Raw genomic sequence first — 18,061 nt, forward strand, 5'->3', positions numbered from 1 at the left:
AGGAAGAAACCAGAAGCCAAGGGATGCAGGTGCCTCTAGAAGCTGGAAGGGGCAAGGAAACAGATTCTCCCCTAGAGCCTCCAGAAGGAAGACAGTCCTACTCACACTTTGAGTTTTGCTGGATGAGACTTCTGATCTCCAGAAATATAAGATAATAAATCATTATTATTTAAGCCACTACACTGGTGGTAGTTTGTTACAGGAGCAATAGGAAACCACTACAATTATTAATTACTAATTTAGCAATGATACACTCTGTTTTCAAGATTAAAGGAATTCCCCTACCTGAAAAGTGTGTATTTTGCTATGGGCTGAACTATGTCCTCCTGACCGCCCCCAAATCTATACACTGAAATCGTAAACCCCAGAACCTCTGGAGTATGACTGCACTGGGAAAAAGGACCTTTATTTATTTTTGAAGGTAGGATCCTCCAATGTGAGGCTTGAACTCATGACCCAGAGATCAAGAGTCAACATGCTCAACCAACCGAGTCAGCCAGGGCCCCCGGGCCCCCTGCCCCCCCCGGGAGAAAGGACCTTGAAAGGTGAGGCTAACTGAGTCATATGGATGGGCTCTAATCCATTCTGACTGTTGTTCTTAAAAGAGGAGGAAATGTGTGGACACATGGAGAGACGCCAGAAGTGGGCACACACACACAGAGGACAGGCCCTGTGAAGACACAGTGGGGTGGCCATCTGCAAGCCAAGGAGGGAGGCCTCAGAAGAAACCAACCTGGCCAGCACCTTGAGCCTGAACTAGCCTCCAGAACTAGGAGAAGGTCTATTCCCGGTATTGCAGTCATCCAGTCTGTAGTACTCTCATGGCAGCCGAGCACACTCATGCAGTTTTATGTGATGTGTTCCTCCAGAGCTGCTTATAACTACCATAAGTATAAATATACTAGTAAGTTCTGGAATTTACTCCTTGTGTTCTTATATGAATTTAGAGCCATGAAAATAAAGTTTGAGCACAGTAATTTTGTTATTTAAACAATATTCCTTCATCAGAAAATGTATTTTCATTCATTTTAACAAACATATACTAACTGCCTACCATGAACCTGATCTTGAAAAAGGATTGATTAATAAGATGTGGTCCCTGGGCTTGAAAAACTGTCTTAAAAGTATCAGTCTGGTAGTGTGACCAGACTTGGTGTAAGGGCTTTCTTCCCCCTCTGGAAGAAACCATTGATGAGAAAGCTGAACTCTGTTAGGACCAGATTTGTAATTAAGAAGGATCTGTTGTACGGGTGCCTGGGTGGCTCAGTGGGTTAAGCCGCTGCCTTCGGCTCAGGTCATGATCTCAGGGTCCTGGGATCGAGTCCCACATCGGGCCCTCTGCTCAGCAGGGAGTCTGCTTCCTCCTCTTCTCTCTCTCTGCCTGCCTCTCTGCCTACTTGTGATCTCTCTCTGTCAAATAAATAAATAAAATCTTAAAAAAAAAAAAGAAGGATCTGTTGTAGAATTTACCTTGTCCCACTCCCTAAGAGTTCTTTCAAATAATTCATACAGCAACTATTTACAGAGCTATGTATTGCTCTAGGTAGGTGCCAAAGACCCACTGGTAAGTAAAGCAAAGTCTTTACCATAAGGGAATTTACATTCTAGTGATGGAGACCGACAATAAATGAACAAATAACATAGATTATATCATGTGGTAAAAAGTGTTATGAGAGACCCGGTCTTCCAGGCTAAGGAAGAGGAGATTGTTATTTTATATGGTAGTCAGGGAAACACTCTCTATTAAGGTAGTTTCAGCAGACATCTGAATGAAGAGCAAATCATGGGGACATCTGGGAAAATATATTCTTAACAAAGGGAATAGCAAGTGCAAAGGCCCTGAGGTAGGAGCATGCTTGGTTTATTCAAGAAGCACCAGGGAGGCCAGTGTGCCTTAGAGTACACAAGAGAGGAGAGTGGCTGAAGATCACTATAAGATTTGGATTTTTACCCTAAGTGAGATGGGAAGCCACTGAAAGTCTTCAAGCAGATAAGTAATGTGACCTGATATATGTCTTGAAGGGCTGATACTGGCTACTGTGACAAGACCACACTATTGTAGGGCAAGGGTAGGAAAAGTGAGACCAGTTAGAAGATTAACTCAATAATCTGGTTGAAAGGTTGTTGTTGGTTGGACCAGAGTTGGAATTGGTGAGAAACATTCTGTATTAGTTATCTACTGTTGAGTAACAAATGATTACCAAATTTACCAGCTTAAAACAACAAACATTTATTTTCTCACAGTTTCTGAGATTCAGGAATGTGGGAGTGGGTGGTTCTGGCTCAGAGTCTTTTTCTCCTGAGGTTCAGTCAAGACCTTATGTGGGTCTGCATGATTTGAAGCCTTGACAGTGGTTCTAGGGTCCAGATTCAAGAAAGCTCCTGAATATGGCAGCTGACTGAAGGCCTCAGTTCCTCATCACACGCGCCTCTCCACAGGACTGCCTTGAGCCACAGCAGCCAGCTTCCCCCAGAGCAAGTGAGAGAAAGAGGGAAAAGAGAAAAGTCAGACGTCGTAGTGTCATTTATAACCTAACCTCCAAAGTGACACAACATCAGTCCTGCCAGATTGTACTGGTCACACACGCTGACCGAGTACAGTGCGGGAGAGGATGACACAAGGCTGTGAACACTGAGAGGTGGGCATGTTTAGGAACCATCTTGGAGGCTGTGAACCACTGTTCAGATTCTGGTTTTGTTGATGGATGACATCAAGCATGTGAGAGAAAGAAAGAGACCAAAGCTAACTGTAGGATCTGGACTTTTTTTTTTTTTTTTTTTTTTTTTTGGCAGGAGGGAAGATCAGGAGCTATTTTTGGACATGTTACATTTGAGAGCCCATTAGAAGTAACTCAAGTGGAGATGTCAAGGGAGCAGCCAGATAAAAATCTGAGTGGGGAGTTTCTGGGGAGATGGGCCAGCTGGAGATATCATTTTGGGACTTGTCAGTGTATGATGGCATTTAAAGCCGGAGCCCAGATCCAATCCCCCAGGAGTTAAGCCCAGACAGACAAGAGAACAGGCACTGGAGCTAACCCTAAGCCCCGAACGGTTAGATGTGCCGAGAAGAGGAGGAGCTGACAAGGATGCTGGGAAGGGACCAGTGAGGCAGGAAAAGAACCAAGAGCTTGGTGCTCCTGGAAGCCAGGAGAAGAAAATGTCCCCTCCAAGTTCAGTGCTGCTGAGAGATCAAGGAAGTAAGAGTGACATGGTTCCAGTCCTCTGCCAGGACACCAAGGGTGACCCAGATTCTAGAGACCTATTGTCAGTGTGTACCATATGAGTTGGAGAGGAACTTCAGGTGAGAAAAACCTTGGGGGGGATCTTGGGAATATGATAAGAAGCGAATGGGAAAAATCAAACCAAGTCAAACATCAATACTTAAAAACAGCAAATAATGATTATGAGTTGACTATGTAGTGTGTGTGGCTCTAAATATGGTTCAGGTGTCAGATCACTGAATGCCCACAGCGACCACATGGAATAACCTCTTTTTCCCCAGGTATGAGGAGAAAGTGGGCTTACAGAGGGAGTCAGGGTCAGCCTGTGGTCACACAGCTGGGTTGGGGCATCAACAGTTCAAATTCTGGCCACTGACCGCTGAGCCTCTCACTGGGCCCAGCACACACCTCTTCTGCTGTAGGGATGCCTTCTGAGGGATTCCTTAAGGACCACGGAGGAGGAAGGGGAAAATAATATCGCTGTCTGGAGTTTTCTCCTCTGCCAGAGACCCAGATGCTGTAGAAGTCTAAAAAGTGAAACACAGGTGCCTTTGAACTTCCCAGGTGATTTAATTCAGTGCCTCAGTGCTACTCCTGTCCAGAGGCCACCAGCCAGTCTTGAGACTGCAGCTCTCAGACTGCTATCCTATTTTATTTTATTTTTATTTGCTTTATTTTATTTTATTTTATTTTTAGAGATTTTATTTATTTACTTGAGAGAGAGCAAGAGTGAGAGAGGGCACAGAGGGAGAGAGAGAGGCAGACTCCGGCTGAGCAGAGAACCCTACGTGGGGCTCGATCCCAGGACTCTCGGAAATTACTATCTGAACGGAAGGTTGATGCTTAACTGACTGGGCCCCTCCAGCTGCAATTTTAAAAGTCCCACCTTATTGCCTATTTTCCCAGGATCAGGAACCCCACAAGTGTTATCCCCAAGCCACTGTTGCCCCACCCCCCCACCCCTATATCCTGGCAGGGGGCAGGGGTGTGGGAGGTATCTGGGGCAAGCAAGAGACTGTACTCAGAACACAAGCAATGCCAATGTCCCTTGCCAGATTTTGTGATTGGAAAATCACATGGTCTGTCCGTGAATATTTCTTGCTTAGACATAAGCTTTGTGGTAGTTACTACTATGCTCAGAAAGTAAATTGGATTCTGACCTAAAAATGAAATGTGTTATATAGAGGTTACTTTATTTTTAAGATTTTATTTGTAAGTCATCTCTATAACCAACGTGGAATAGAGTCACTCCAAGACCAAGAGTCATCCGCTCCAATGACTAAGCCAGTCAGGCTCCCCTATAGCATTTGACTTCATCACTGCAGAAACCTGTCTATTTTACAGTTAAATAAGCAAGGAGTGCCTGGACTGATTTTTATTCAATGAAAAGTGGACAGCCTTTCCCCAACATGGTTCTTTTTAAGTACTTTCTATAAGGAGGTTAACTAAAGAAGATGTATGCAACAACAGGAACTGAAGTCAATCAATCCAGATTTTCAACTGTTTAAGGAAACAAAACAAAACCAAACCCACTCTCTGCCTAAAAAAACAACTATTACATGCTATAATTTAAGCAGTAGAATGTCTTTTAAGAGTGTTGATTATCAAAGATCCAACCAGAATGTGTCTTTAAGAATAAGATTAATGGGGGCACCTGAGTGGCTCAGTGGGTTAAAGCCTCTGCTTTCAGCTCAGGTCATGATCCCAGGGTCCTGGGATTGAGCCCCGCATCAGGCTCTCTGCTCAGTAGGGAGCCTGCTTCCCTTCCTCTCTCTCTGCCTGCTTCTGCCTATCTGTGATTTCTCTCTGTCAAATAAATAAAATCTTAAAAAAAAAAAAAAAGAATAAGATTAATGTACTTGAGGGGCGACTGGGTGGCTCAGTTGGTTAGGCCACTGCCTTTGGCTCGGGTCATAGTCCCTGAGTCCTGGGATCAAGTCCCGCATCGGGGTCTCTGCGCAGGAATTCTGCTTCTCTCTCTGACCCTCTCCCCTCTCATGATCTCTCTCATTCTCTCTCTCAAATAAAGAAGGAAAATCTTTTTAGAAAATAAATAAAATAAGTAAATAGAACTTCTAAACTTAAAAAGAAATAAAAAAGGTTCATGCACTTGATTTTTCCACTCTTGGTGTTTAGTCCTGGCAATGCCCGTAATTAGCAGTGGTACCCTGGAAAGGCATATCTATTCTTAACTTCATTAGTGAAATGAAGATAATACTGGTTATTTCACAAGGATATTGTAATGATAAAATGAGAACGCATATATAAAAGTTTGATATTAACTCCTAATAAAATAAAAATTTCTAAAATGACTTCTAGTTTTCCATTTTTGTACTGAAGGTAAATAATTATTAAGGAGGTTAGTTAAAGGGACTCCTTTTAAGAGACACATACTAGGGACACCTGGGTGGCTCAGTTGGTAAAGCAGCTGCCTTCAGCTCAGGTCATGATCCCAGCGTCCTGGGATCGAGTCCCACATCGGGCTCTTTGCTCGGCGGGGAGCCTGCTTCTCTCTCTGCCTCTGCCTGCCATTCTGTCTGCCTGTGCTCTCTCTCTTCCCCTCTCTCTCTCTGATAAATAAATAAAATTTGAAAAAAAAAAAAAAAGAGACACATACTAAAGTGGTTTAGCATGAAAAGATGTTAACAACTGAGATTTGCTTCCAACTAATCCAGTGGTAACTGTGGCTTAGTGTGGAGATTTGGGCCACATTTTGAGTATCTTAGAAGCCAAGTGATAGGTATCTAGGAGTTTGTTAAAGATCATTTGCTTTTTATTTTTAAAGATTTTATTTATTTATGTGACAGAGAGAGATCTCAAGAGAGCCTAAGCAGGGGAGCAGCAGCAGAGGGAGAGGCTGGCTCTCCGCTGAGCGAAAAACCCAAATGCAGGACTTGATCCTAGAACCATGGGATCATGACCTGAGCCGAAGGCAGAAGCTTAACCAACTGAGCCACCTAGGCACCCCAGCTTTTTATTGGAAATTTTCATATTATGAAAGCAAAAATTACAGGGGAAACCGGAGGGCAAACCACGTGCTTCCTGATTAAGGCTACTTCTGAAGCAAACCTTGATGTTAAAAAGAAATGGCAGGGCGCCTGGGTGGCTCAGTTGGTTGGACGACTGCCTTCGGCTCAGGTCATGATCCTGGAGTCCCGGGATCGAGTCCCACATCAGGCTCCCAGCTCCATGGGGAGTCTGCTTCTCCCTCTGACCTTCTCCTCGCTCATGTTCTCTCTCACTGTCTCTCTCTCAAATAAATAAATAAAAAATCTTTAAAAAAAAAAAAAAAGAAATGGCAGCAATTTTGCCAAAATGCATGAGAGTCCAAGGATTTGAGAATTCGACTGTGTTTTCAAATAACCTTTCAATTTATTGTTAACTAAAGGAAACCCATTTTAATTCAATGTTGTAGGAAAAAATTATATCTATGCAATTTAAGATTTAATGGAATCGACACTTTAACCTGGAATCTTAAACACTTGAAGATTTTTCGCAAGAGAAATTTCAGGATATGTTAGTAATTATCAGTCTTTGAGTACATAATAATATATCAGTATTTCAAATGGCGATATGCTGGCTATTTCTGTGACAAAATCTGTCACTAATTAAAGGAAATTAAGCAGGAAGTACATAACGTGCTTCCTTCCTTACCTTGAAGGTGGGAATTCTCTAGGAACTCTTCATGAGAGTCTTTTGCTTCTCCAGGCTTTGTTGATCGATACTCACTCCTCAGAGAGATCTTCCACCATCTAAAGACTACCTGTGATTGAATAGAGATGGATAGGAATAAAACTGATTCCGAAACCCAATCCCAACAAGTACAGCTTGGTGTGGAATTTTGCAAATTCCCTGCAGTAGCCACTAAGGCTACGTGTCCAATGTCAGCTGTAACTTTGCCATCTGGTGTCACATCACATCAGAAGTGAGGTCTGCGCATCAGTCAACATTCTCCTTAGAGATTGGGGTCACAAATCAAAGTGCTGGAAGGAATCTTAAAAATCTATCATGTCAATCGATGTTAAAATCATGCAGACTAAAATGGCCATTTGTCTCTTGAGGGTCTCTGAGAGTAGGCGTTCTCTAACTTGGGGAGCCAGTTCCAAAGTAATTGCTCCACTCTCTGCCTCCCTTTCTGTCTGCAGGGCAGACACAATGAGTGGATACTTTCCTACAAGACCAGCACCACGGAAAGCACCATTATTATGCTTTGCCTGATGCATGTAAGGGTCATTACACAGGACTCTTCTTGGTAATGGACCTGCTCATGGCCCGTTGGACTTCTAGGAGCCTGTTGGTTTATCTGGAGCAAACCTCATTTCCATGGTTACGGACTGCATGTAAGTTCTATGTTGATTTCACTGCAGTGTCAACTCCTGGCCCCGATGAGGAGCCCCCTGAAGCCTATCCAATTTGTCTCACGTCCTTCAACCTACAATGGAACTGGGGAATTATTGAGATGACAAAGCTTCCACCAACTTGACAAACAAACCAGATTTTTTCCACACTTAGATGTGGGCTATGTGGGAACAGATGGGTAAGGGGACGGTGCAGAGATACTGGTTGGCTTTCTCTCTCATTAACATCATTAACATTAACATCGCCATGTAAGGTTATAGCGGGCTCTGCCCGAGGCAGAATTGTAGAGCAGGTGCAACTTGCTATGGGCCCTTCCCTTGTTTATAGTTTCCTCTCTCCCATCCCCACCTACCTATCGCTCTCTGGGGTCTACACAGGTCCTGGGTATGCCTTTTCGGGCCACTGCCCTGGTCCCTACAAGCTCTTTGCCCCGTCCCTAGACCCTTCTTGGTGTGGTTCTAGAACCCCTCCTCCCCAGCCTTCAAACTGCCTGACCACCTCATTGCTCATCTCTTCTTTCTCCCCGCTTACAGGCCTGGGCTTCAGCCAGCTTTCCTCTCCTTGTAGAGCTGTCTTCCTGTGCCCTGTCGTCTCCTGAGGTCCTTCTCCCAACCTCCTCCCCTTCCCGGATATCCGAAAGGTAACCACCAAACTCTCAGGACTGTGGAGACTCTTTCTACCATCTTACCTGGCATTCTGCCCAACAGAAAGTATGACTTTTAATTAAAGGCTTACTATTCATATAGGTTTACATATAGAATATATAAGTTACAAACACCTAAAGTCTCACAAAACTTGCAGAAAATACCTTAACCTGACACTTTTGATATTCCTGAGCAGGAGCCTCACCAAAATGGTTCTCTTTAAAACATTTTTTTTTTTAAGATTTTATTTATTTATTTGACACAGAGAGATCACAAGTAGGCAGAGAGGCAGGCAGAGAGAGAGAGAGGAGGAAACAGGCTCCCTGCTGAGCAGAGAGCCCGATGCGGGACTCGATCCCAGGACCCTGAGATCATGACCTGAGCCGAAGGCAGCAGCTCACCCCACTGAGCCACCCAGGCGACCCAAAATGGTTCTCTTAAACATCTTTCCACCCCATCCCCACAGAGCTGAGGGTGTCTTGGTCCCTAGGACTGCTGTAACAAAAAACTAAGGGCTTAAATGACAGAATTTATTGCTTCACAGTTCTGGAAAGCTGTTGACAGGTTTGGCATCTCGGAAGCCTCTCTCCTGGGCTGGCAGACGACCACCTTCTTGCTGGGGCCTTATACGGCTTTTCTTCTGTCCGTGTGAATCCCTGGTGTCTGTCTCTTCTTATAAGGATACCGGTCATATTGGATCAGGGCCCCACCTTTATGATCTCATTTAACCTTAACGACCTGTTCAAAGGCCCTATCACCAAATCCCAACCGTGGGGATTAGGGTTTGGACATAGGAATTTTAGAAAGACACAATTTAGTCTCTAGCAGAATCATCCATTACAGTATCTTTTACTGTATCTCTGTGATACACAGGGACATCAGTAGAAAGAGCACAAATTCTGGAGAGAGACAGAACTTTGCTATTTAATCGCTCTAAACTTCAGTTTCCTTTTTTATTCCCTTTCTATTAGACATCATTGAAATTAACATTAAATATGATAAATATTTCTTTTCTATTGAGGAAAGATGCCAGGCAATCCGAATCTAATGCTGTCTCTATACCACATGATCTGGAACTTTTGAACTAATGGGGAGGTCAGAAATAATTTAGTCCATCTCCTGCAACTCGTACAGAGGAGCAAAATGTTTCCAAGAGATTGTGTTAGAAGTGGTGCATTGTCTTTCTCTACGACCACATCACCGGAGGTATGTTACCGTGAAAGCAAGTCTTGGGTTGAATTCTGCCACAGGAAAGACACCACCAAGCAGGTACCACAAGAGTCCACACTACATTTCTGGAAGCTAAATGGAGTCCCCTCCTCACCGTGCACTTGGGCACACTGTGGGAGCCTTCACAGGGAATTATCTATCTGGGGCAAGTGTGCCCATATTTCAGTGACATAATCAGCTACCCTTCTGGCCAAATCAAGCAACTAAATCCCTGGGGAAGTGAGGATTCCAGAACAAATGGAGTTCTAGATGAGGCACTACTCCAGCAAAGTTGTTACCAAGCTTATTTCTTCCATTGTTTGAAAAAAGGCAGAGAGATGTACACAATTGTTAAAATATTTTAAATAAAGTGTTTTAAATTTTAAATATTTTAAAAATATTTTTAAATATTTTTTTAAATTTTTAAATATTTTTACATTTTTAATATCTTTATTTAAAATTTTTATTTTAATATTATTATTTTAAAATCTTAATATTTTTAAAATTTTTAAAGATTTTAAATAACTTTAAAATCTTTAAAAATTTAAAATTTTAAAAAAATATTTTAAATAAAATAAAGTAAAAAATTTTTTAAACGGCAGGGAAACACTTCTATAATCTTACTTGTCTCCTATCTTGCACATTACTCATTTCATCAGTGAAAAATTATTCCCAATATTCATTAGACTAATTAATTAGCCCTTCTGTACTGATGTAGGAGGCAGTTCTTGAAATGCTTGCAATACTGTCCTCTACAGGGAGGATTCTCAGGGCACAGACTCAGATTAACTTGCACACAGGTTAACTTGCACACTACTGGCCCCCCTGAGGTATTTAAGGTAAATTACTGAGAATATAACACTTGCCAAAGGAAAGATGACTGGCTAGAACCAGAATCCAAGCCTCCTTACTTCCCACTCAGAAACACAGGGTTTGTTCTGAGGCACAAAGCTTTCTTCAAATATGACCTTTATGCTACGGGTCGGCAGATCAGTTCTACACAGCACAACACAGCAGTCAGAATCACTACTAAGCCTTGTTAAGACTCAATTATGCTCCGTATACTATACTTATTAAAAGAGAAAATTAGATATTTTCTACCACTTATTGCCTCTCAGATTGGTAAAGTTGTGTTTTCGTTGTTTTTTTGTTTGTTTGTTTAAATGATAAAGCCTAATATTGGTAAGGACAAGGAAAAATAAAAGCCCTTAATGATCATTGAGAAGGGCGTAAACTGATTTGGCAATACTCCTCAAAAACCTAATGTTCATTCCTACCCTTGGACTCAAACATTCTACTTGTTAAGAATTTATCCTCAGGGTGCCTGGGTGGCTCAGTGGGTTAAGCTTCTGCCTTCAGTTTGGGTCATGATCTCAGGGTCCTGGGATCAAGCCCCGCATTGGGCTCTCTGCTCCACGGGGAGCCTGCTTCCCCCTCTCTCTCTGCCTGCCTCTCTGCCTACTTGTGATCTCTCTCTCTGTCAAATAAATAAATAAAATCTTAAAAAAAAAAAAAAAAGAATTTATCCTCAGGAGTTTATCAGAAATGTGTATAACATGTTTAATGAAGGATAGTTGGGAGAAAGGCAGGCAGGGACAAAAGGCCCCTGCCCTAAGACGTTACCACCCTTAAAAGGATTTGACACCACCCCGAAGGAGCCCCACCCTTTCCCACATGATAGGTAGATGACAAAAACCTGATTGAATGACAGGCACATGGAGTTAATCAGATTAAGACAGCCCAAACCAAAAAAACCATAAAACCCCCTAGATCTTGGAGCAGCTGGTCAATTGGTTAAACATCTGCCTTCATCTGAGGTCATGATACCAGGGTCCTGGGATTGAGCCTTGCATGGAGCTTGGCATTGGACTCCCTGCTGAGTGGGGAGTTGGCTTCTCTCTCTCTCTCTCTCTCTCTCCCTCTGCAGCTCCCTCTGCTGGTGCATTCTCTCTCTCTCTCTCTCTCTCTCTCTCTCTCTCTGTAAAATAAATAAATAAAATCTTTAAAAAAAAAAAAAAAACACCCAAGATCTAAACACCAAATCGGCAATCCTCATGTGTCCCCTCCCTCTTCAGGAGCTTTGTACTATGGCTCAATAAACTTTGCTTTGCTGCCCACCACTGTTTGTCTGTCTGGTCTACCTCATTCTTCTAAGCAGCATGACCCAGAACCATGGGCACTAAAGAAGAATTCCTGTAACATTTTGATATAAAAATGTTTGTCATAAGTTAATTATGACAATGAAAAATCAGAACTGACCTAAGGGTTTGATAGTTGGGACTTACTGAATAATTATGACACACCTGGAAGATGGAATACTGTGCAGCCAATAAAAGAATACGTGAAAAAATAACACAGAACAATGTTAATGATCATTCATGAAAAGGATCAAAATATATACCACTAATCCAAATATTGAAAGAAAATATTCATATATGCAGAGGGAAGGAAAATCAGTGTAGCAGTAAATGCAACTGTTTCACATGGCAGATCCAGCTTGAAGAAAGCTGAGCTAAGAGGTGTCCCCCAAATATTTGTAAAGTAGTTGCTAACAATTCTGGTATTAGCTCATCTTATGCCAAGTCATATATTCATATATAGCTATTGTTACGTATTTATCTCTATTTTGAAAATCTTAAAGTCTATAAATCCTGTTTCTTTTTTATTTTTATTTTTTTTAAAGATTTTATTTATTTATTTGACAGACAGAGATCACAAGTAGGCCAAGAGGCAGGCAGAGAGAGATGAGGAAGCAGCCTCCCCGTGGAGCAGAGAGCCCGAAGCGGGTCATGATCTCAGGGTCCTGGGATCGAGCTCATCCCAGGACCCTGAGATCATGACCTGAACTAAAATCACAAGTCAGAGGTTCAACAGACTGAGCCACCCAGGCACCCCGAGCATCTTGTTCTTATTAAGTGTGAATGTTTTGTTAATGAACATTCCAGCAAGAAAAGCTGCAGAAAAGTTTGCACTGTTTTCACAGGACTGTTGAGATTTAGCTGGAAAACGGGCTTGACTGTGCTCCCCCCAGGTCTCCTGAATCTCCCAAAGGCCTGTGAGTCATAGGCAACTCTTTATGAATGAGGAAACTGACCCTAATGGCTTAGAAATCTTGTGTATACTCCTGCTGCCGAGGCATCTGCTGACCTTGCCGGTCTAGTTGTCGTGCATTGCTTGATACCTGCTCCAGGAAGGATGGGCAGCGAGCCTTTTTAGAAGGTACATGCCACTATTTGGTAGTTTAGTAGAAATCATGTGACCATTGGTGGAATTCTTAAAAATTTTTATTTATATTTACCATCTTTTTAGACCTCTTATGTATTTCCAGTAAATCTTTGCAATAAACTTGGAAATTGAGTTTCCTTTTGAAAAAGAGGTCAAAGGTTTCTCACTAATCCCTTGGCACCTCTTCTTTACCATTTATGAAGGCAAGAGGATGAGGCATTTGTTGTTCATCTGGCGAAGGTCCCTAAATGTTAGGCCCTCCCCCCCACTGGGCACGCAACTCACTAGACAGCTCTTGAGGGGTCACTGGGAAAGAAATGGGCCCAGCTGGGCATCTCAGCATCTGACAATATTTGGACAATGCACATCTCGGTCCTCACTCCAGGCTGATATTGTGCTAATCCCACCACTCCCCTAACTGAAAAATCCTTCCACCGGGACAAAAACCAGAGAGAATCTGTGATTAGACAGGTCTGGGTTTAAACCCTGTTGTCTTTTACCCTAGGCAAAGGTCTTCATCTTTTCCGGCCTCAGTTTCATCTCCAAAATGGACATAATGACGATGTTCCCTCACTGACTCGTGGATGGATGACTTGAGATAAATCCAAAGAACCCAGCCGGATGCCAGAGACGGGGTACACCACACCGCAAAGAAGGAGGTCCTTGCCTCTTTCTCCCTTCCCCTCTTGTTCACCTGCTGACTAGTCCCTCATACCTGTAATAGCCAACTCAGCCTCAAATACCAAGTATCTCTTTCCTCCTCAACTATCGAACAATATTTGGTTCTTGATCATATTCTTCAAAGACATTTATTTCGGGATGCCTGGGTGGCTCAGTTGGTTGGATGACTGCCTTCAGCTCAGGTCATGATCCTGGGGTCCCGGGATCGAGTCCCGCATCGGGCTCCCGGCTCCATGGGGAGTCTGCTTCTCTCTCTGACCTTCTCCTCGTTCATGCTCTCTCTCACTGTCTCTCTCTCAAGTAAATAAATAAAATCTTAAAAAAAAAAAAAAAGACATTTATTTCGGCTTTTCACTCTGACCGGGTATTTGATTTATTAATCATCAATAATCATTAAGAATTGCATGTTCTTTGCTGTATTTCCTCAACAGTTTAATTTTCATCCATCCAGTTAAAAAACAAAGTTGCTCATGAAGGCTTGGAATGACTTGCTAGATACCACACACTCAATGGGGGGGTTCCAAATCTTTCTAAGCGTCTAAGAAATAGGTTTGTAAGTTAGCACGTGGCTGTTTCTGCTTTCTCTTGCAGACCACTGTTCTTTTACCAGATCAAATTTCTCCCTGCTTTGGAAATCATATATAATTAGGGGATTTCACACAGTGGAACTGAGATACTGTGTCATGGAGCGTTTGTGGAATCAGATCTTTTATGAGGGGAAGAAGGATTTCGTTTTTAACAGGCCAGCGAGAAATGGAGATGTGAGGACTGCAAGGTAAACCCTGCATGTAACTTTAGCTCTCGATATTACTCAAAAGCTCACAGAGCACTGGTTTTCCGAAGGGCAGAAAGATGTTATTTTTTAAAATGAATTATGAACATAATTTTATTTCACCTTATTTAAATCAGACAACAATTATGGAGGTTTCCATGCAAATTTATAACATCAAGTATGTGCTCCTCTCTGTTTCTGTGTTTGGTTCAATTTGTCTAACTACAGCAAAACTTAGATATTCAACTATCCAAAATTTCACTCTGGAATAGTAGTAACTTTTATACATTAGGAATAAAAGAAACATTATTATTAATATTAGTAGTAGTAGTAAGGGGAGGAAGGAGCAGAGGGTGGGGGAGAGGGAGAGAATCTTAAGCAGGGTCCATGCCCAGCGCAGAGCCCAACATGGAGCTCGATCTCACAACTCTGAGATCACGGCCTGAGGTGAAACCAAGAGTCTGGCACTTAACCGACTGAGTCACCCAGGCGCCCCAATATTATTAATGGATAAAATAAGTCTGAGGCTAAGATGAAAATGAAATAAAAAGAATTTTATAGTAAGAGCTGACTGCATTGAAATATTTCTTCAAGAATTCAGAAATGCAGTTGCCCTTGGAGAGTCCAGTTAGTAAATTTCAAACACAATGAATATGATTAGGAATTGATAGCAGACAATGTCGGTTGCCACCCATCTGCCTTTCCTAGTAGAGCCGGGTTTGTCCAGCAGTCTCTCTCTTCTGCATAGCTTATGCACAGAGTGCAGACCTCATCTCTGGCTCCAAGAGGCAGGACATGATGGCTCCAGTGATTCTTGGCAGTTTTTTCCCTTTGCCAGGGATTGGTATGGGCATGTGATAAAATTTTGGCCAATGAGACACCGGGAGAAGGCTCCAGAAGCTTTGGGAAGATTTTATCACTTACAAGGAGAAACAGGGCACCTTTTTGGGCACTGATCATTGTGCTTTGATGTGATTGCTGGAGTTGCTGTAGCCATTTTGTGACTAGGAGGGGAGCCAGGCTGAGATGACAGCTGTCCCCTAGAGGAGACAAAAGCAGTATATTGTGGAGAAGAGGAGTTTGAACACTCTCACTGTGCTGGGAACCTCTTTTTCTTTGGATGTGTTTCATGTGAAATAATACCATATTTCATCAGATCTAATACACTCTCCATTGTATGTCATGTCACAGCATTATTTTATGTCCGTTGTAGAAAGAAATAACACCGGCAAAAAAACTGACATACAATTTTTTTTTGAGATTTTATTTATTTATTTATTTGACAGCAGGAGAGAGCATAAGCATGGGGAATGGCAGAGGGAAAGGGAGAAGCACGTTCTCTGCTGAGTAGGAAGCCTGATGAGAGCTCGATCCCAAGATCCTGAGACCATGACCTGAATGGAAGGCAGATGCTTAACAGACTGAGCCACCCAAGATGCCCAGCATGTTTTTTTAATCACTTATTTTATATTTATTGAAAGGCTCTTTTATTCATCACTAGACATGTATTTTGTATTTTGTTATTTTTAGCATTTGTATTACTTCATTAATTTTATAAATTATATTGACACAATATATGTATTTTGTTAATTCTGATATAATGCATTTATACTGCTCTTGCATGTATCTAAAAAAGGAAAATATAAGTGGAATAAATAGATGAATGTATTCCTGAAACTTCCCCAGATTCAGAGTCTGAGTCTTGTGGATCACACTGCGGACGAGTGCCTTCATTCTTTTATTCAGAATATTGTCTTCTGTGACATCAGTAACATGATGATAACCACAATAAAATAAAGCTCTTTTTTTTTTTTTTGAAGACTTTATTTATTTATTTGAGAGACAGAGAGTGAGACTGCATGCGAGAGAACACAAGTGAGGGATGCGGGGCTCGATCCCAGAACCCTGAGATGATGATCTGAGTGGAAGGGAGACACTTAGCCAACAGAGCTACCCAGGTGCCCCTGAAGTATTGAACTCTTAAGCTGGCTTTGGGGCTATGGAGAGCTTGCCTCCTCTTGGCTTCTACTTTGGGAATGCTGTAAACATGTCTGATTCACCCCCACACTCTCATAGCTTCTGGATTTTCTTCTGAGCTGCTGCTCTGATGCCTGGGCTTCTGAGTTGTTTTCAGTTTCTAGCTCTTATGAACAAAGTTTCATAAACATTTGTGTACTGGTTGTTGCCCGCTTTTACTCCTTTTAAGTTGTTAACCATCCTCTATTCATTAGCAATTCTTTAAAATAAACTGTGCCTGGTAAAAGAGCAATATGGTTTCTGTCTCTGTGGACCTTGCTGATTAGAATCTTCCATCACTCATTATGTAGGGCACTTGGTAAGAGCTTTTAATTTGGGGCTACTTCACGTCTAGGACATTTTTTTGTATAAATTTTTTCCGGATTTTTTTTTTTTTTCCTAGCTACTGGACGTCCTGGTCAGATTCTTTTCTTTTCTTTTTTCCCTATTTTCCCTCTTTTCTGTTTTTCTATAAGGGTTCCTCAATTTTATCTTCCAGCCCTTCTGTTGAGTTTTCCATTTTTCCTGTCCAGTTTTTTCTTTTCTAAAAGTTCTGGTTAATTTTCTGAAATGTTTTTAATGGCGTGTTGTTCTTGTTTCATGGTTATCATACCTCATCTTACCCTGCCGAGGCTATTACTGATGAATATTTTGTTCCATGTGCATTGTCTTTATTATCTCCAAAATTATATTTCTGGATTTTGGTGGTGGTGATGGTGGCCCTAATGATTCGTTTTGCCTTTCCAGCCTGAGAACTCTTAGCTGTCCATGCGTATTCAGGAGTGGGGCACTAGGGAGATGATTGGCAGTTCTACCATTAAGCAGGGCTTGTCCAGAGGAGGACCTCATTATAGGGTGGTCTGATGGGGTTCTTTGGTTGGAGGATCCTCAGTATGAGTATCTTTTGATCTCCTCACCTGGCCTGGTCTGATTCTCCAGAGAAGAATTTTCCAGCTTTCTGCCTAGAGGGCAGAAGGCTGGCTGCCTACAGCATCCCGTGAGCCTCGGGAGAGTCAGAGTGAGTCTCTTAAATCAGGTTGTGGATTTTCCTTTCATCTCTTGCCATATTTAACACTGAGTCCCTCTGTCCCAGTGACCTGGGGCTTGAGGCCATGGTATCCCTCCTTACCACTCCAGAGACCAAATCTCCAGTCTTCTGGAGGGTGAAGCAAACTGTTCATGGTTGTAGAGGAGGGGAGGAGATGAGGAAGGTGGTTCTAAACACATCTCAAATAGAATTTTAATCATTCCTATTGTCTTCAGGTCCTTCTTTATCCTTGCTTTCAAAAGAACCCATTTTTAGGGGCGCCTGGGTGGCTCAGTGGGTTAAGCCGCTGCCTTCGGCTCAGGTCATGATCTGGGGGTCCTGGGATCGAGTCCCACATCGGGCTCTCTGCTTAGCAGGGAGCCTGCTTCCTCCTCTCTCTCTCTGCCTGCCTCTCTGCCTACTTGTGATCTCTCTCTGTCAAATAAATAAAATCTTTAAAAAAAAAAAAAAAAGAACCCATTTTTACCCATTCTTGAGCCTCCCTGTTGAGTTTCTGGGGCACAAATTCGATTGCTTCCTGACTTGCCCACCACTGGCTTAGATTTCAACTTTTCTGGGGCTGTTGATCTACCAGTAGATCATCTGCCTTCTAGTTTGCAAAATTGTTGCCTTTCCTATTCTCTTTGTCTTTGCAGGTTATGCTTAGAAAAAAAAACCTGTAATTGTCATTTTAGTGATGTTGCCAGAGGGAAGGAAGATATATAACAGTTCTTTTTTTTTTTTTTTTTTTTTTTTAAAGATTGTATTTATTTGTCAGAGAGAGAGAGAGCACAAGCAGGTGGTGGCAGGCCCAATGAGAAGCAGGCTCCCTCCTGAGCAAGGAGTCTAACGAGGGACTCAATTCCAGGACCCTGAGATCATGACCTGAGCAGAAGGTAGACACTTA

The 18,061-nt window shown here is 42.3% G+C and overlaps 1 protein-coding gene across 1 annotated transcript in view; it reads right to left on the reverse strand.

Annotated features, from left to right (window-relative positions):
• FBXO36 (F-box protein 36) overlaps positions 1-18,061 on the reverse strand; it is a 96,251-nt gene that overhangs the window by 27,414 nt on the left and 50,776 nt on the right. Inside the window, exon 2 of the mRNA XM_059167802.1 lies at positions 6,876-6,984. Within this exon, the coding sequence (XP_059023785.1) occupies positions 6,876-6,984 (109 nt within the window). The remainder of the gene's footprint in view (positions 1-6,875; positions 6,985-18,061) is intronic.

This window comes from Mustela lutreola, chromosome 3, assembly GCF_030435805.1.
Source record: "Mustela lutreola isolate mMusLut2 chromosome 3, mMusLut2.pri, whole genome shotgun sequence".
NCBI lineage: Eukaryota > Metazoa > Chordata > Mammalia > Carnivora > Mustelidae > Mustela > Mustela lutreola.